The sequence below is a fragment of the Oncorhynchus keta genome, chromosome 1, assembly GCF_023373465.1.
Source record: "Oncorhynchus keta strain PuntledgeMale-10-30-2019 chromosome 1, Oket_V2, whole genome shotgun sequence".
Classification (NCBI taxonomy): Eukaryota; Metazoa; Chordata; class Actinopteri; order Salmoniformes; family Salmonidae; genus Oncorhynchus; species Oncorhynchus keta.
The window spans coordinates 57401563-57422291 of record NC_068421.1 but is presented as its reverse complement, the minus strand read 5'-3'; the positions used below and the strand labels follow the sequence as shown (position 1 = coordinate 57422291).

The following is a 20729-nucleotide window of genomic DNA, read 5'->3' as shown; positions in this document are numbered from 1 at the left end:
ATCCTTCTATGGTTTACATTTTAAAATCCAATAAAATCAGGGTCTTGTTTTGTTCTAGTTTCGTGAGGAATCCCACCAAAGCTATCTGACCAGTCCAAATACAAAATCTTTAGAAAACTCAGTAAAACAATGAAGACAAGTTTTGCTTTCTGTTAAAAGTTTTAATGTAATTCTGAAATACATTTGATATGACAATTTTACATACTTTTTTTTTCATAACAAGTTTTTTTTTTTTTTTGCCTCTTTTTGTAGCCATTTTATATTAAAGCTCAAAGCAAAAAAATAACATTATGATTGTTGAACCTGGCAAGACAGTAGGCTCAACAATACATTTCAGGGAAAGGGACTGGGGCAGTGGTGGGCAACCCCATTCATGGAGACCTGTACAGGCTTTTGTTTCACCAGTGTTCAGGGCTTATTCTATTATTCTATTCCTTCAATTTTACTGTAAATCATTATGTGCAAATAACCAAAAGTCTCTAATGCCTGCACTCACTGCAGCTCTCCAGGTCCGGAGTTGCCCATCCCTGGACTGAGGGTTCCCCACCCCCAGACCTTTCAGCATCCCTGTGGTTTGTTTGGACTGGTGGACAGACCTCTATGGTTTGGTGACGGACAGCAGTGTTGTAAACACGTCTATGCCACATGTTTCCTTGCCTTCCTTGAGTAAGTCCAGACCACTAAAATGACTCACTGCAATGCTGTGGTTCTCCAGCCCAATGTCACTCAGCAATCTTAGCAGTCATGTCCTGGTCCCTCATCTCTTACATGTCTATAGGGCGGTGGAAGGGAGGGGAACATGTTGACAATTACTGTATTTGTTATCCTCAAAACCTTCAAGGAGAAATCAAAGAAGAGTCCAAAAGGCTAAAATGTGTCAATGACATTTGACGGCACTATACTAAGGTTATTAGAATGATGCCTTCCATCGAGTTAATGCATTCGAGAATCATTAAAAATATACTGCAGATAGTGGATGCTCTGACAGCCGTACATGATATCAGAGAGGAGATTGAAAGTGGTCTTTATGTGGAGGGATTCTGTGATACACATATCAACAGAGCTGAATGGTACAGTACTGCTGTGTTGCCTGAATGGAGAATTGCTATGACGATGTTATGACCTTTTTAGACTATCTATTGCTATGATATGACTGCATCTTAGCCCTTGTTCCACACATACTGGGCGATCGATATCAAAATAACTGGTAACGACGTGGGCATTGTTGAAAAGAGACATGTAGCTATTCTAATGTTCCTCAATGACAAGCATCTTTCTCCCGATAGGTATGGTATATCTTTACATGTCTCTATTGCAGTTGCGGATCATTGGAAAGAGGGGAGATAGCTGGTTAGAAAGCCTATCCCATAAGTGGGGGAAAAAATACAACCTTTTCTGTTCATTTCATTAGCCTATTATGGACCACTCCTGATCGCTTACGCATCTCTGGCACACCTACTCTGACCACATCTCTGTTGTATTGGACTAATCAAAATAGGCAGCAATGCCACGACTGTGAACGGTCAGCAAATGTATTGTAATGAATGACATGTCTAGAAGCCAATGCAGATGACATTATTATGAAAACATATTCCAGTCACAGATAGAGTATGGGACAGGTGCTCTTGTACAATAGCGTCAAGGGCTCGTCATGTCAACTAAAGTTTCAGAACATCTTCACCACTTGCCTTCCATTCAAAGATGTTCCGTTTTGATATAATTCTAACGGAATATCAACATTGACTTGTATAGTGATAGGAACGGTAACAAAATAGCACCAGGTTATGGAACTACACCTAACTTCAAAACAGAAAACAGGTAGACATTTTGAGGGACAATAGCAGACATGACAAACAATACAGCAACAAAAATATAACATGAACAAAAGTGTTTCTGTCTTACAGTCACTCCCCAGCAAATAACCACCAACAACCCCAATGTAAACAACATTCAACACTTCATCATTGACCACCTTTTGCCATTTTATTAATGGACAGTCCAAGTTCATTTGCATTTACGAACATTTAAAAATTCATATTGATGGGAGAAATATAACAGAGAAGGAAAAGTGCTGAAGAACGTCGGCCCCTGGCTCTTTATTCAGACCCAAGGTGCCATACATTCATGTCTGAGCCCCATGTCCGGAGGAATAGTCCTATGTTTGTTGCTACATAAGCAGAATGTGAAGAATGGAGAGAACACAAACGTACAGAGCACACTACATGGTGAGGTTTCTACAGACAACGGTGAAGAAGAGTGCAAAATAAAGAGGGGCATCCTTCTCTTTTTTTTTTTTTACACTGAAAGGCTGCTCAATAATATACCTTACGGGATATATACATTTTAACCACAAACATTTCTACTTGCCTGTTTTTTTTTGTTTTTTCCCCCAGTTTTCTTAGTGTGCTTTTTTTGTGTTAAAAATACATATTTTCACATGAAAGGCTTGTAGTACATGAAAAAGGATCACACTATAATACAACAGTTTCGAGATATGACTAATTCCACTGATATGAAGAAGAAAGGCTTAAAACAAGAGGAGCCACACTTCACTGAAGGAAATATAACTGCAGTTATCTATTCTCATAGGGGATCCGTTTTAAATACACCAAACCAAAGCCACCGATTAACAGTGGAATAAAGAGGGCTCAGCACCAGACGATTGGTGAGAAACAATGTACTTGTAGTCTTCCAATCATGTGCGTGTAGAACCACCTGTTCCAATGCCTATAGCTCTTTGAATTAAAATGGCAGCATTAGTTGTTCTGAGAGTATATGTGCATTTTGTAGGGTTTTGAGGTCAAACCCATTTAGGATAGATGCAAATAACGACATGTTCGGAGAATCCAACTGCCAACACCCAAACCTAGAAGTTATTATATTGACCTTTCTCATGGTGTGAAAAAAACATAGGAAAAATATGTTCACAATGATCAAGGTTGTTATAAACAATGTCTGTGTAACTTATTTAAAGCAAACTAAATAAACAATTGTAAACAACTAATAAAATTGGTTTATTCAATATATATTTGGGAAGATGATATCTTTTCAGATCCATCTAAAAATGTTTTATCTTTTTGAAACAAACACATCTACCATCTATATTTAGGGAAAATGTTGGGGTCATGGAAAAAAACCTGCTGTAAAACTATCAAATCCAACTAGCTTATTTGCAAAATGGGTTCATTTTCGAATGAACTTCAAAATCAAAGTCGATATATCAACTATCAATAATAATAATCATCATAATAATGAACACAGGTCAACTCCATTATTAAATGGAATTCTTTAAATAATTTACGTCAAAGCAGGTGTTTGCACAAGGGCTTCTATTTCGATGATTTGTGGTCAAAAATAATTTCTAATGTTGACTACAGACTAAAAAACTAAGTGGCCAAAGGCGGTATCGACAGACTTAAAATACAAAATAAAACTTGGAGACACAACTCAGTGAAATAAAAAGAAGACTTTATAAACAATTATTTGCTAGGCAACTAGATCTTTACCTCTCTGAACAAAATACAAGCCCCACTGGATTTGAAGTGCCTGAGGTCTGTTTTCTTGCAAGGTGGATAAAGAGGTCCCACTTTTAACGGCAAGCTCTTTAGAATGTACTTACATCGGCGAGAGAAGAAAACTGCTTTCTCATTCCGACTTGCAACGTCTCACTCATCAATATGATGAGCGACAATTCACAAACTCCAAAAAATATATATTTTTCAGTTCTATAGGTTAAAAAAACTAAAATAAAAAAACAAACAAAAAGACCATCCATCCTGGATATACTGTGAATGCAGAGAGACTGAACTGCACAGAGTTAAGTTAGTAGCACCTGCATAGGATCCTTCCTCGTACTCCACTGTGACCTCTGACCATTGGGGAAATGCTGGACTGAGGTGCCTGTAGGGGTCCTGACTGCAGCGTGTGGAGGGGGGCAGGCGCTATGAGGACCCACTCCCGCTGGCCTGGCCCTCTGGACCCTCTGGGGAGAGGAGAGACAGGCCTGGTGAGTGGTTGCCATTGGACTGTTGTTTTAAATTACATTCTTGGACTTTTTGAATGGGCCAGATGAAGCTTGAATAAAATAAGACAAAATACAAGACAATTGACAACATCCAACGAAAAAGTACAAAAGTAAAAAAGTCCCATTCAAAGATGCCCAGATAACTTCCTTGGACCCCCAGATAACTTCTTTGGCACATCAGTGGGGGTGTCCAAGATCACTTACTTGGACTTTCAAATATGTTTGTTTGACAGTTAGGGGGCATGTCCAGGTGACCAATTTCTGCTTGTGCTTTTCTATAAACCATTGATAGGGGTCTCCCAGATCACTTCATTGGAACACCAAATTACACTATCACTTTGTCCAGATAACATAAATTCACTTTTTGAATCAATCACAGTAAGAGGTGTGGTGAAAATAGTTTTGTTTGTGGTTTTCTATAAACCAATCTGTGTTCATGCAAGTGACTGATTGAAAGAATTTGGCAGTATGCCCAGAAACTTGTTTAGAGAAAGGGACATCTCAATTTCAAGGGCTCAGCTTGGAGAGAAGAAGCCTCACTTTCCAGTGGGGGGTCTGCAAGGAAATTGGTGGCGCATTTTATGAAGCGTGAGGGAAATTGCCGTCTGACCTAAAGATGACGAGACCCACCCAGACCAGACCCTTACTGTGAACTGCCCAGGAGTAGACACATCGGCTAACAATTGAGGGATGGCAACTGATTTCATTAAGTCAATTTAAATTTAATATGTATAAAAGTGAGGGAAAAAAACTGAATGAAATCAAGGCGAGAAACCCATAAAAAGGGCCAGATATTTTTCCACTTCTAGAGAGAAGACTATTCACTAGTTTTATAAGACTACAGTGAGGGCGTAACAATATCATGGAATGCATCGCTGACAGCTGTCTGTAGGCATTTATAAGAAACGTTTTACCGCCACTACGAAATAACAAGGTATTATTGAATACGGGGTGTTATTTAGATGTATAGCAAGAAGCGACAAGATAACCATTGAAGATACATACATATAGTGCATAGCAAGTAACAACAAGAGAATATTTGAAGATGCACATGGGGTATGTTTGGGAACAGTAGTAAGTGAATATGGATGTGAAAGTGTGATTCTGAGATATGACATATTAAGCTGATTGAAAATTGGCTGATTGAAATTTGGATAATACATGGACTTAAATTATTACTATCAAGATTGGAATAAGGATTATAAGATTGAAATGTGGATATCAAGCTGACGGAAATTTGCATAACAAGATTGAGATTGAAATATAGCTATAAATTATTGAGTGAATGAGAGCGGTCAGGGGACTAGCTCATGTGTGAAAGAGGTGAATGAATGCCTCAACCAGTTCTGTGAGTTTTTTGATCTGTAACGTTATCTAGGCTTCTGTCCACCACCGCTGTTGGATCTACAGGTAGAGGATAACATGTCTCACATCTCGTAAGTAACATGTCGCAGTAGTGACGAGGATAACATAATAACACGTCTCATTAGTAACGAAGACAACACGTTATCCTTGTTACTAATGAGACATGTCTCTGAGGATAACATGACTTTAGATTACATGAGGATAACATGACCCATCCGTGGAGTTTGATGGTATAACATTATTATGTGTGTGGAGATATGAAAGAAGAGAGTATTATTCCTGAATAAGCTGTTAAATAGAACACTAGTGAATATTTAAATCCCTGTATGAATAGAACACTAGTGAATATTTAAATCCCTGTATGAATAGAACACTAGTGTAGAGGAGGATCTTGTGATGTAACACAAATGTATAATGGGTTATTAGAGATAAAGTAACATAATATTTGTCTAATGGGTTATTAGAGATAAAGTAACATAATATTTGTCTAATGGGTTATTAGAGATAAAGTAACATAATAGTGGTCTAATGGGTTACTAGAGCTGATGAAGTAACAATAGAAAAAAAAAAAAAAAAATATATATATATATATAACTTGCACACCCACACAAGTGTTGTAAAAAAGTATTTTGCGAAATGTTCAGAGTGGTCCCTTTATGGATCATTTGAGGTATGATAAGGTTAAAGTATTGTACGGGACTTGACTTACCCCTAACAAAAAAAACTATAAATAGAACCAATTAAGTTGAACATGATTTTCTGTTAACTAAACAATTTATTGAACTCCTTGGAGTTTTCATTGATATCCAAAACGATGAGATATTAACTTCTTGGTGACAGGGGACAGTATTTTCACGTCCGGATGAGATGCATGCACACATTCAACTGCCTGCTACTCATCTCCAGAAGATAAGGTATGCATATTATTAGTAGATTTGGATAGAAAACACTGAAGTTTCTAAAACTGTTTGGATCATGTCTGTGAGTATAACAAAACTGATTTAGCAGGCGAAACCCAGAGGACAAACCATTCAGATTTAAAAAAAATAATTTTAAGTCACTCTTTTCAATGTGTTTTCATTGGGAATCCAGATTTCTAAAGGACCTTCTTGCAGTTCCTATCGCTTCCACTGGATGTCAACAGTCTTTAGAAATTGGTTGAGTTTGTTCCTTTGTGTAATGAAGTGTACTGCTAGATAGAGGCGCGTGACCAGAAAGCATGCTTCAGTTCGTGTCCTTCCTGTATTGAACACAGATCCTCCAGTCTTCAATTTGATCGATTATTTACGTAAAAAAATATCTAAAGTTGTGTTACAAAAGTAGTTTGAAATGTTTTGGCAAAGTTTACCGGTAACTTTTGAGTTGGAACCTGTGTTTTTCTGGATCAAACGCGCCAAATAAATTGACATTTTGGATATATATTGACGGAATTAATCGAACAAAAATGACCATTTGTGATGTTTATGGGACATATTGGAGTGCCAACAAAAGAAGCTCATCAAAGGTAAGGCATGAATTATATTTTTTATTTCTGCGTTTTGTGTCGCGCATGCAGGGTTGAAATATGCTTTCTCTCTTTTGTTTACAGAGGTGATATCCTCAGATAATAGCATTGTTTGCTTTCGCCGAAAAGCCTTTTTGAAATCTGACATGTTGGCTGGATTAATAACAAGTGTAGCTTTAATGTGGTATCTTACATGTGTGATTTAATGAAAGTTTGATTTTTATAGTAATTTATTTGAATTTGGCGCTCTGCATTTTCCCTGGCTTTTGGCCAGGTGGAATGCTAGCGTCCCACATAACCCAAAGAGGTTAAACCAATGAGTAATAAGGCAAATTGAACCACTCCCCCAGGAGGGGTGGGGGTCTGAGACTGTCTCCCAATCTATTTTGTCTCAGCTGCCAGAAACCTTATGGATAGAACATGCCAATGACAGTGGACTGATAGGCAGTGCTAGCCCAGTTATAATAACGGTTTCTGAATTGGCTGATATATTTTATAAATTCGTCACATTACATATGAATCTTAAAATAATAGATATTTAATAAGTGTGAAGCAGAAAGTGAATATCCAACAGAAATTTGAAATAAATATTAACCTCTTTGGTCTAGGGGGCAGTATTTTGACATCTGGATGACAAGCGTGCCCAAAGTAAATCCACCCATCCACCCTAGTCATAGACTGCTCTCTGTGCTACCGCACGGCATGTGGTCCTTCTGTAGCTCAGTTGGTAGAGCATGGCGCTTGTAACGCCAGGGTAGTGGGTTCGATTCCCGGGACCACCCATACGTAGAATGTATGCACACATGACTAAGTCGCTTTGGATAAAAGCGTCTGCTAAATGGCATATATATATATATATGATTTGTCACATGCGCCAAATACAACAGACCTTACAGTGAAATGCTTACTTACAAGCCCTTAACCAACAATGCAATCTTAAGAAAAATAAGTTAAGTATTTACTAAAATAAACTGAGGTAAAAAAAGACAAGAAAATAGAAAAATAACAAATGATTAAAGAGCAACAATAAAATAACTGTAACGAGGCATGTACAGGGGCTACTGGGACAGAGTCTATGTGCGGGGGCACAGGTTAGTCGAGTTAATTGAGGTAACATGTACATATAGGTAAAGTGACTATGCATAGATAATAAACACAGCGTAGCAGCAGTGTAAAAATGGGGGGTGAGGGGGGAGGTCAATGCAAATAGTCTGGGTAGCCATTTTGATTAGCTGTTCAGGAGTCTTATGGCTTTGGGGTAGAAGCTGTTAAGAACCCTTTTGGACCAAGACTTGGCGCTCCGGTACCACATGCCGTGCGGTAGCACAGAGAGCAGTCTATGACTAGGGTGGATGGGTGGATTTACTTTGGGCACGCTTGTCATCCAGATGTCAAAATACTGCCCCCTAGACCAAAGAGGTTAATATTTATTTCAAATTTCTGTTGGATATTCACTTTCTGCTTCACACTTATTAAATATCTATTATTTTAAGATTCATATGTAATGTTGAATAAGCTAAATCGTGCAAATATAAGTTTGTAAGGGAACTAACGGGACTGCCCCGTTAGAGCTCCTGACAGGCATTCAAATTTGTTGGAACCTCTCCAGCGCGCTGACAAACAATGATTCATTTAAGATTGACTTTGAGTGTCCCTGTGTAAGAATTTTCAGATCCGTTTGGGGTGATTAGATCAGTTAGGGTAACAGTTAGACTAAAAGGGTTCTATGGTTTACCTGCGATGTTGGCAGTGGGTGTGAGCGATTCGTCCTCATCACTATCCTCCTCGTTAGACTGGGGGTGAGGGATGTGGCCATCTGGAATGGGGACCCGGGGCTCTGGCTCCTGGTCTGAGCGGCTCCGCAGTGCCAGGATACGGTGATGCAGCGCTGCGTACAGCTGACCCGTGTCCTTAGAGCTTGCCTGGAACAGACACATTACTAACACATCAGTACTATACAGAATGTCCTGGCAGTGTCAGATATACTCAACTCATCTATTACCATGTAATTATAGTGTAATTACTAGGGATGGGCAAAATATTTTACTATTCAAATAATATGACATTTTGTTCCGATATCCAGGAATTCAGAAATTCAAAGAAAAATATTTTTCAATATCTTGGACCTTTCTGAATGATGCAAATGCACATGGCAGAAGTAAACAGCGGATATCTGCTTTTCTCCAAAAGTTTGGCTTGCAGCAACAGAGATAAGAATGATTTTCACCATGATAGAAATTATTCTGTTACAAAAAGGTTCTAGTTAGTGTTTTGCATTGATCTATGTCAGATATTGTGGAAACTCTATTAGGCAAGCGCCTGTAATAGCTATTTGAAGTGAGGAAAATAGCATACCTATGTCAGGGCAGCCTGGAGGAATAAATGCGCAGCAGTAGCTCAAAGTACCGTTCAAAAAACGTAGATAAAAATGTCAAATGGATACATTTATTTAGACAAAAGCCTTTTCATTGTTAAAATAGGTCTACAATCTTTTTCTCCTAAGAGGAACACTCGAATAATCGCACACTAATGTCCGTTCACATATTGGGTATTTCAATAACCGTGCGCATCCTAAGTAATTACTATGTAATAAGTAATGTGGTCTTACTCGTACCGATATAAGGAAGACCTTGACCCCCTGGTCCTCAGTGTCCATGGCTGTGATGCGGACGCTCTTCTCGCTGGCCTTGTCCGTCTGCATTTGGGGCCACAGCTTGGTGTTGAGGATCAGACGCAAACTGCCCTGGGTCCTCATCACTACAGGGCCAGAACAGCACAAACTCAGGTCATACACAATGCATATAATAACCAATGTAATACATTCAAACGGGAGTTGCGTTTGGACATGATTTGATTCAAGTGTTATGCCACTGCAATGACTGTACCTAGCCTGGACTGCAACGATCCCTCCTCTGTGGAGGCCATATCATTAAGCCTCAGTAGTCCTCTGCCTCTCTCCACCCAAGACTGGGATGCTTTGTCAAACACAAACAACTTGCATTGGACCTGAGAAAGAAAGAAAAAAAACATTCCATTGTCAGATGAGTGATCATGGACGATATCAGCCTATTTCCAAGCCTGTCTAAGGTGACATGTAAACACAAAACTACTGTGGGTAACCTTACATCAACAATTGCTAAATGTCCTGGTGAAGTAAATTGAATGTTACTATAAATACACTAACATTGAACAACAAACAACTGGAGCTTGTGCATACCTGTAGTACATTACTCTCCGACTCCTCTCCAGTTCTGACCTCTACCTTCTCTAACAAGCACTTCTTGGCTGTGGCTTTGGTGTAGGCCGCTGCCGACTCCTCCAAAGACTCTGTCACATTGGTATCTGCAAAGAGAACAACAAACCCATTTGAAAATGAACAGCAAAACGAGGACACTTTGGACACCTGAAAATAAGCCTCTCTCTTTTCTTGGATTGCCATTATTATATGGGCTTAGTAACATGAATTACATATTTTTTAATATGCAGCATGTTATTTTCTCTGCCCACCTTTGTCGGGGCTGCTGACCAGTGAGGGTGGCTCACATGGCGGGGTGGCAGGGGGATCTCTGCTGCTCTCCGCTGCCTGCTCACATTTCAGCGGACTCTGCAAAACAAGAATGTAATACAACATGCTTTAACACAAATTTGTGGATCCGGTCTTTAGTTGTCAGGGGAACAAATGATAGAAAAACAACAAGAGATAACAGATGAGTAGATTAGCCTCACACAAAAAACACATCTCACCAGGACACGATCCGACATGTTCTGTCCAAACACAAACTTAGCCCCGTCGTCAGTGTTGTTCTCAGCCTTCTGTAAGCTGGGTGGAAAACATACAGCGGATAGGATGTAATATTAATAAGATTACAACACTGTGATAAAGTATTAACCTAATAAAAGTGATAACTGATCATATCCATTGGAGCCAGAATCCATGAGAAACTAACCCAGGAGTGCTTCTGTACTGTAGGAAATAATTGGTTTCCCCTGATTCTGCTGACAGAGAGACTTTCTTTTCACTGCTTCCCTCAACCTAGACGAATGGGGGGGAAAAAAGTTAAAGATCAGACAAATAATAACAAAAAGAACATAAAACTCACGTAATAAAGCATGCAAGGCCACAAGAGGCTGCTATATTTAAGCAATAAGGCCAGAGGAAGTGTGGTTTACGACCAATATACCACGGCTAAGGGCTGTTCTTATGTGTGACGCAACGTGGAGTGCCTGAATACAGCCCTTATATTGACCATATGCCACAAACCCCCAAGGTGCCTTATTGCTATTATAAACTGTTCACCAACGTAATTAGAGCAGTAAAAATACATGTTTTGTCATACCCATGGTATAAGGTCTGATATACCACGGCTGTCAGCAAAATCAGCATTCAGGGCCAGAACTACCCAGTTTATAATTTGATTTACCCACACCTCAATGGGGTGTTATGTATGAGGCAAAGCCCAGAGCATCTTTCAAATGTATTCCATATGACATGCACTTTAGTTAACTATTCAAGTCACCTTGGCTCTGTCTCTGACATTCTGACCAAATACAAATGTGGATTCCACAGGAGGATCTGTTCTCACTTCATTCCTGCTCTCACCGCTCTCGCTTTTCTTCTCCTTGAAAGATGAGAGCAGCGAGACACATTCATGGAAATTCCATGCTGAATGTCCAAGAATAAAACCTTCCTTGTGTCCTGTGGTGTTCTTTGTTGTTGTTAGAAGCTTGATAACTATATAGGTTATTATAGGCCACTGTGGAGCCCTTCCAATCAGGAAACATGTAGCTAGCGTGGCACCCTTTGACCTCTCCGCTTACCTGTGACTTGGCCATATTGTCTGTGGAGCCATCACAGTTCTCTGTGTTGTTCTGGGTGACTGGCAGACCCTCGGACGATCTGTTCACTCCATTCGTACCACTGTTCAACCCTATGAGGACCACAAGAGGAGAGTCGGGGAAATTCCAGAAATGGCTAGATTTCTCTCCACTTCAACAGATGTTTTGTCCAAGCACATTGAGATGAAAGAAAGCTGGAGGAGAATGGCCAACGCAGAATGAAGTAGCAGAGCTGTTTGTCTGAGAGTATCTGAAGACTTTGAGGTTAAGCTTTCCTCAGTGTACTTACCGGTCAGGGTTAGTGATTTGCTAGGTGGAGGGGCCTGCAGTACTGCGGGTCGTAGTACGCTGCGCTGCTGCTCCTTGGGCTTCTGGCTCGGGACACCTGCAACACATTATACTTGGCCTAAATATAAGGCTCTGGACAGACCAGTGCCAGACAAACAAGGGCCATCTTCTTTCCAACTTATTGTGATGTTTTGTACATTGCTTTTGTGACTGAGCCTGTGTGCTGAAACCTCCGAAACACATTTCACTCAATGGACAATAAGCCCCTCTGAAATTGACAGGAGAGAACAGCCACCTGTACGAGGAGCCTGTCCATGGATCAGGGTGGGAGGCTTCAAGCGAAACCCAACAGTCTTCTCCTCTGTTGACACCAGAGAAAGATGGAGAAAGAGAGGGAATATGAGATGGAGGTTAGGCCAGAACAGTGATTAAGGAGAAAAAGCAAACCATTCTTGTCATGATTCTTCAAGGGTCGTTCTCCTTATATCATGCAAATAGCAAGTTAATTGAAAAGGAGATCATAAGACAACTATTCATGATCTCACCAGGTTCTGAATCTGAATTATTTCCTGACGGGGACTGACAGAAACTGGGTGGCATGAACACATTGTTCTTAGAAACTGCAAGAGACAATGAGAAATAACATGAGTACAGACCCTTTCTCTACACACTAACAAAATACTATTTTAATTCAACAAAACGTACAATTACCTGAATGTGCGGGTGGGAACTGTGTTAGTGATGATGTTCTTTCTCTCTTGGCCGGGGGACAGTAACTACTCTCATCTTTATCAGAGTCTGGAGGAGATAGAATCAGCAAAGATTAGCAAAGTGACTACAATACAGTAATATAAGATAGATGTGTCAATTTTCCAAAGAACCATAACCTGCTAGATTATCTTCCTCATCCTTACCTTCTCCATCCTCAGCACTGGACCCTTCTGCTGATCTCTGTTATGGGTATGGCAGAAATAGAGAGAGAGAGAGAGAGAGGAAGAAACAGTCAGACACAGGAAATTAAGTGAATTATCCAGCCAGTGTGAAGTCAAGTCTGACACACAGTGTGCAGTCACACTGTTTCCATTTTCAGCAGAGGTGTGACAAGAGTGTCTCACCTTCTGTGCTTTATCTTCCTGGAACACAAACACAGGTGGGGCTATGGCAGGCTTCTCTGTAAGAGAAATCAGATGTCACTGTTGAAGATATAATTTCGCACATCTTTGGGCAAAAGTTTAAAGGGAAAATCCACTCAAAATCTAAAATCTAGTTGAAGGTCCCCCGATACAAGTTGGGAAAAAATGAAAGGAAGTATACAGTACTAGTCAAAAGTTTGGACACACCTACTCATTCAAGGGTTTGTTATTTTTTTAACTATTTTCTACATTGTAGAATAGTGAAGACATAAAACAATGAAATAACACATGGAATCATGTAGTACCCAAAAGTGTTAAACAAATCTAAATATATTTCATATTTGAGATTCTTCAAAGTAGCCACCCTTTGCCTTGATAAAAAGCTTTGCACATGCTTGGCATTCTCTCAACCAGCTTCACTTGGAATGCTTTTCCAACAGTCTTGAAGGAGTTCCCACATATGCTGAGCACTTGTTGGCTGCTTTTCCTTCACTCTGCGGTCCAACTCATACCAAACCATCTCAATTGGGTTGAGGTCGGGTGATTGTGGAGGCCAGGTAATTTGATACAGCACTCCATGACTCTCCTTCTTGGTAAAATAGCCCTTACACAGCCTGGAGGTGTGGTTGGTCCTTCTGTTGAAAAACAAATGACAGTCCCACTAAGCACAAACCAGACGGGATGGCGTATCATTGCAGAATGCTGTGGTAGCCATGCTGGTCACCTACTCTGCGTCTCACAAAGACATGGCAGTTGGAACCAAGAATCTCAAATTTGGACAGATTTCCACCGGACTAATGTCCATTGATAGTATTTCTTTGCACAAGCAGGTTTCTTCTTCTTATTGGCATCCTTTAGTAGTGGTTTATTTGCAGCAATTCGACCGTGAAGGCCTGATTCATGCAGTATCGTCTAAACAGTTGATGATGAGTTGTGTCTGTTACTTGCTCTCTGTGAATTATTTATTTGGGCTGCAATCTGAGGCTGTTAACTCTAATGTACTTATCCTCTGCAGCAGATGTAACTCTGTCTTCCGTTCCTGTTGTGGTCCTCATGAGAGCCAGTTTTATCATAACGCTTGATGGTTTTTGACATTTTCTGGATTGACTGACCTTCATGTCTTAAAGTAATGGACTGTTGTTTCTCTTCACTTATTTGTGCTGTTCTTGCCATAATATGGACTTGGGTCTTTTACCAAATAGGGCTATACTCTGTATACCACCCTACCTTGTCACAATACAACTGGATTGGCTCAAACGCATTAAGGAAAGACATTCCACAAATTAACTTTTAACAAGGCACACCTGTTTATTGAAATTCATTACATTTACATTTAAGTCATTTAGCAGACGCTCTTATCCAGAGCGACTTACAAATTGGTGCATTCACCTTATGACATCCAGTGGAACAGCCACTTTACAATAGTGCATCTAAATCTTTTAAGGGGGGGGGTGAGAAGGATTACTTTATCCTATCCTAGGTATTCCTTAAAGAGGTGGGGTTTCAGGTGTCTCCGGAAGGTGGTGATTGACTCCGCTGTCCTGGCGTCATGGGGGAGTTTGTTCCACCATTGGGGGGCCAGAGCAGCGAACAGTTTTGACTGGGCTGAGCGGGAACTGTACTTCCTCAGTGGTAGGGAGGCGAGCAGGCCAGAGGTGGATGAACGCAGTGCCCTTGTTTGGGTGTAGGGCCTGATCAGAGCCTGGAGGTACTGAGGTGCCGTTCCCCTCACAGCTCCGTAGGCAAGCACCATGGTCTTGTAGCGGATGCGAGCTTCAACTGGAAGCCAGTGGAGAGAGCGGAGGAGCAGGGTGACGTGAGAGAACTTGGGAAGGTTGAACACCAGACGGGCTGCAGCGTTCTGGATGAGTTGTAGGGTTTAATGGCACAGGCAGGGAGCCCAGCCAACAGCGAGTTGCAGTAATCCAGACGGGAGATGACAAGTGCCTGGATTAGGACCTGCGCCGCTTCCTGTGTGAGGCAGGGTCGTACTCTGCGGATGTTGTAGAGCATGAACCTACAGGAACGGGCCACCACCTTGATGTTAGTTGAGAACGATAGGGTGTTGTCCAGGATCACGCCAAGGTTCTTAGCGCTCTGGGAGGAGGACACAATGGAGTTGTCAACCGTGATGGCGAGATCATGGAACGGGCAGTCCTTCCCCGGGAGGAAGAGCAGCTCCGTCTTGCCGAGGTTCAGCTTGAGGTGGTGATCCGTCATCCACACTGATATGTCTGCCAGACATGCAGAGATGTGATTCGCCACCTGGTCAAAAGATGAGGTCGAGCGTATTGCCTGCCTTGTGAGTAGGGGGGGAAGGTGAGAGGGTGAGGTCAAAAGAGGAGAGGAGTGGAAAGAAGGAGGTATTTCATAGTGAAAATAAAGAAAAACCCTTGCATGAGTAGGTGTCCAAACTTTTGACTGGTATTGTATATGGAGACTGTTTAGTGCCAAAAATACATATAAAAAAAATATATAATACAAAAATTGGGTTTCCTGTTTATCATCTCTCGCAAACATCTGTTCCATTTAGTGAATCTGTTATTCAATGCTTTTGTATGGGCTAACAGCAGTAACACCAAATAACATTTTTCAGCAAATATTTTTTTATTTTGATACTTCAAGAGGTCTTAAAATTCTAAATCAAATAGCTAAATGATCCTTGGTATGACCTTCTTAAAAAACAATTCCATATATCTTAGTAGAACCCCTACCCCAGGCATAAACTGTAACGGATTAACCTTTATGATGACGTCTCTTGACATTGTCTATAAAACCCCAAATTCTATTCATGAGCCTTCTCAGTACTTCTAAATTACAAATATTACCAATTAGGCTTGGGCGGTATACCGTATACCGAGGATATTTTAATCCATTTGAATATTTGTAGCTACTTTTTAAAATACTTCACAGTCAATGTTTGTAATACATTAGGAGATAAACATTACGTTCTTTATTTCACTTGTCACATTATTAAAAGGCTTACGGTAGTCCCCAGTCATGTGGTGTTTGTTTACAAGCACACAATGATGAAAGACCGGAGCCTTGTAAGTCACTCACAGGTGATCTACAATATACATACACAAAAGGTATGTGGACAGTGGACACTCTTCAAATTAGTGGATTTGGCAACACCCGTTGCTGACAGGTGTATAAAAATCAAGTACATATCCATGCAATATCCATAAACAATCGCCTTAATGAAGAGCTCAGTGACTTTCAACATGCCACCATCATAGGATGCCAACAGTGTTGAAGCACATAGCATGTACAGATTTGCAACTAAGGACAGACACTCTCCCTACTCAGTACAAAACTGCCCCTGAAAGCAACGTCAGGGCAAGAACTGTTTATCGGGAGCTTCGCGAAATGGATTCCCATTGTCGAGCAGCCGCACACAAGCTTAAGATCATCTTGCGCAATGCCGAGCGTTGGCTGGAGTGGTGTAAAGCTCACCGCCATTGGACTCTGGAGCAGTGGAAACACGTTCTCTGGAGTGATGAATCACGAGTCATCATCTGGCATTCCCGACAGATGAATCTGGGATTGACAGATGCCAGGAGAATGCTACCTGATCCAATGCATAGTGCCAACTAAAGTTTGGTGGAGGAGGAATAATGGATCAGGGCTGTTTCTCATGGTTCATGGATCGGTCTATTTCTAGGGAAGAGAGATCTTAACACTACAGCAAGAACATTGTAAACAAATCTGTGCTTCCAACTTTGTGGCAACAAAGCATGACAATGCCCCCGTTCACAAAGCGAGGTCCATACAGAAATGGTTTGTTGAGATCGGTGTGGAGAACTTGACCCCATCGAACACCTTTGGGATAAATTAGAACGCTGATTGCGAGCCAGGCCTAAACACCCAGCACCAGTGCCCGACCTCACTAATGCTTGTGGCTGAACGGAAGTCCCCGCAGAAATGTCCCAACATTTGGTGGAAAGCCTTCCCAGAAGAGTGAAGGCTGTTATAGATGCAAAAGGGATGACCAACTCCATATTAATGCCCATGATTTTGGAATGAAATGTTCAACGAACGGGTGTGCACATACTTTTGGACATGTAGTGTAATTACAGTATGCAATTCACAACTGAATGTTTGCCAGTTAGATAACTTAGAACTATTAACTATTGAGTTAACTGTCTAAAATGTGATGAATGCTCTGCAGTTGTGCATTTGGTTTGCTAATACTTGTATAGTTTAGGTCAGAAACTGTTCGCAATGCGCTCTTCAGCATTTAGACAGCATTCTCTATGGGATTTTACATGTACCTGTTAGCATTGCTAACCTTCAGATTACAGAGTATCAGTGGGGTTTGAAAACAGTGCCGGTATTACCGAATATCCCAGTATGGCACAACGTCGGTATGAAGGTATGACAATATGGATACCACCCATGCCTAAATTAAATTCTACAGAGCTGACAAAGACCCGCAGGTTAGGCTAAGGCGAAAAAGTAACAGGTTTTGTTGAAATGTGCACTTGCTTCATCTCCCCCAGAACACCACTAACCTCAGGGCTCAGGCATCCCAGTCAGTGTAAATAGAGTCCCCTGTCACTGTCAGTACCCACTCATCTTTGATAGTACCCCAGCCAGGACCAAATAAATCTTCTCCCCAGGCTATAACTTGAACTCTCTCGTCATGAGACTTCCCTGAATAAGAGGCTCTAGCCACTAACCCCAGTCCAGCTGGAATAGCCTGCTACCTGCCACAGCTGAGGGAGACATGCTAGTTGTGATAGGGTAGGATGAGCGGAGGACTGCCAGCCCCAGCAGATGGATTTGAAGGATGATATCAACCCTAGAATGACTCACTGCTGCTAAAATTTGCCCTTGACTATTTTTAGGGTAAGCCACGTGGATGGGATCCAATTGCGAGGATGTGTGTATGACTTTATATAATTTGACCGCCTACGGGTGCTTCGCATTTTTAGGGATCTGGGTCAACATGATTAAACTACACTGGGGTTGACCCAATAAATCAGGCAATAAATATATAGCAACAAAACTAAAAGGAGCTATGGTGAAGGTGATATGGCCATGAGAGGAGAACATTTCAGAAAGAAAGGGCGGCAAAGACATGACCTGTTTTAGAAGGCTGGGCAGGCAAATGTGCTAACCACTAACACTGAACAGTAAAAGCAGATATAAAATCTAGCTTCTCAATATATAGACCTAGTAGCTTGAAGGTTTATATGGTCAGTCATCCCCAGCTGAGGCACAAGGCTGTGTGATGACTTATGTGCCCTCGAGGTGTGAAAGACATGCATAAATGCTTGCCAGAGATGGTGGATTCACACTAAAAAGTATTTGACTTCTGCATAAATAGTGTTTTACTGATGCCTCCAACCACACCACTGCTATTCTCTGTGATACAGCAATGAAACATTCTCCCTTTTTATAAAAACCAATAGGAAAATAAATGGATTTTCCTTGTCACAAAATAAGCTCTATGGCACTTAGACTATCAAATTAAGGAAGTGGATCAAAGACGGCACTTCCTTAATTTAATCTAAATTTTAAACAATGCCGAGTTACACTCGATATAGCCTACACACTAGTCTATACTTGTTTGAAATGCAGTCTATAGCCTTTCTGACTTGGCTAGTTCTTTCAGTCTCTTGATATTGACAGAGGAATGTCTGTTAAGTTAAAGTAAAGGCTGCAATGCAACTCAATCTACTTCATGTAGCCTATAGCCTTAGTTCTTTATCATGAGAGAGTAGCTTGCCTAAAAATAAGTGAGGTGACGTTTGCTTATTACATCACCAGAACTCAGGTGGTGGACTAAATAAAAGTCCACAATTTTGCAACCAAGGACCCACCTCGTACCAAAACATTGTCTCATTAAAGGTAGATTGAGTGCAAACTGGTTGTTTCTGGGTCCCTTACCTTCTCAGCATAGATCCCCCTCACCCATCTCCCCTCACCTTTGTGCTCATCCATGCTGTCAATTCTGATCCCTTACCTCTGGCTCTAACTCTCACAAACTGAACATCTAATATTATTCCTGCTAACAGAAGGAAAATCAGAAGTGTTTCAGTAATGGGGAACAAATTGTCAAGACCAAAACAACTGATTCCTCTTGTCATTCGATTGAAATTGGAAACTGGTGGAAATTAATGATGTGTGATAGGCAGGCATGTCTCCTATGACCTCACGCGTCGTAAGTAACACCGGACGAAATGAGAAAGGAATCCAGGACACAGAAGAGAAGCTAGAGGGGTTTTACGTTGAAATGGAATTGGGGTTCTAGTGTCTTTCAATGGAGCAGCTGCCAAATAGACTAACTCCAGACCCCTCTACAGTGACATTCTGGGGGTGTCTACAGCCATTAATCTCATTAGTCTTCTTTTCACATAACGTCTAAGCCTCTTACTTTTGGGATAGCTGCACGACTTCAAATTTTCATTAAATATCACACATTTGAATGAATCAGCATACACTGAAGAAAAGATATCACAGCAAGCTATTGTTATTTTTGGAGGTGAAATCAGAAAAAGAAGTCCAGAGTAAAGAGCCAGTTGAAGGTTTTAACTTTCGAGCAGTTGTGCCTTAGCTCTATGTACAGCTCAGTAGATGGCACATTTCCGTGATAGCTACTGTTCAGTATTCAATATCTTTCTGTATTGGCATCATTATACGTATATAAAATTGGGTTGATTTGAAACTGTATAAAAGTAATTCATTCAAATGCATTTAGCTAAGTACTTTGCAAACCCTGTTACGCAACTAGGCTATCTAGGTTTCTGGTACAGTATAGCTATGCATTGAACTCGCAACATTGTAGGCTGTACCTCAATGGGATAGACAGACACATGTAACAATGACAATAACCAGTTGTCTGAAAACAGTACGGCCATGAAAAAAACAAATCTAGCCAAGCTGGATGGGACATGTTAACTGTGTTTTAACGATGACTACCTAATTTAGGCGTTGACCATAGACGGCGTACTGTAGATAGCTACATGGGGATAGTGGGAGGTTTAAAAAGGCTATTCGATAAGAGCAAAATTCCACCCGGTATATTTCCCATGTGACCCAGACAGAGCCCTACATGTCTATTGTTTGTGCTTCCATGTGCTTGATTTCTAAAATTGGAACACACATAGATTTACAAAAATGCAGTTCAATCGGAAGGTATAGTTCGCTCGCTACAGATATTTTCACGTCTGACAACTGCCCCTCCCCCGGTTGTGCCACACGGTCGGCCAGCCGCCCCCACTCCTCCCCCACGTCAAATATAGCAAAGGCCGGGACTCTTAACGTATGCCGTTTAGTCAAACCGCTGCCACCACATCGAGTTGCTGGCAAAACGGAGCATTCCCTGCACATCTGCTGACAGTCCCGTCGCTGTCTGAACTACATGCACTCATTGTGGTGATTCATTAGATTTGTTTATCTTTCCCAACGAGCAGTTCCTTACCTTCGTTTGCCAGGTCCGCCATTTTACTTCCTCACTGACACCCACAATACTCCGCGGTAGACATGCGTGTATGGCTGGGCTAACAAAATGTTACCAACACTAGAGGGAGTTATGTTCACACAATGTAAGCATAATGAAACATCACATTTG

The 20729-nt window shown here is 41.0% G+C and overlaps 1 protein-coding gene across 1 annotated transcript; it reads right to left on the bottom strand.

Annotated features, from left to right (window-relative positions):
* Positions 1–1135: 1135 nt before the first annotated feature.
* Positions 1136–20664, bottom strand: LOC118388961 (ran-binding protein 3-like). The gene is made up of 16 exons (XM_035778607.1): positions 20580–20664; positions 13133–13188; positions 12932–12968; positions 12729–12815; positions 12563–12637; positions 12313–12378; positions 12019–12114; positions 11712–11821; positions 10841–10926; positions 10638–10713; positions 10401–10497; positions 10111–10235; positions 9779–9899; positions 9508–9650; positions 8629–8815; positions 1136–3982 (listed from the first exon to the last, which is right to left on the bottom strand). Exons 1-16 carry the CDS (start codon positions 20599–20601, stop codon positions 3942–3944), a joined length of 1425 nt encoding a protein of 474 aa, XP_035634500.1. The 5' UTR covers positions 20602–20664; the 3' UTR covers positions 1136–3941.
* Positions 20665–20729: the final 65 nt, after the last annotated feature.

Excerpts from the sequence above, each read along its gene's own strand:
- LOC118388961 (XM_035778607.1), bottom strand. The coding sequence starts at position 20,601 with ATGGCGGACCTGGCAAACGAAG. Across the intron at positions 13,189-20,579 it reads GGCGGACCTGGCAAACGAAG|AGAAGCCTGCCATAGCCCCA; the intron begins GTAAGGAACTGC and ends TTTCTCTTACAG. Across the intron at positions 12,638-12,728 it reads GTTCCCACCCGCACATTCAG|TTTCTAAGAACAATGTGTTC; the intron begins GTAATTGTACGT and ends TGTCTCTTGCAG.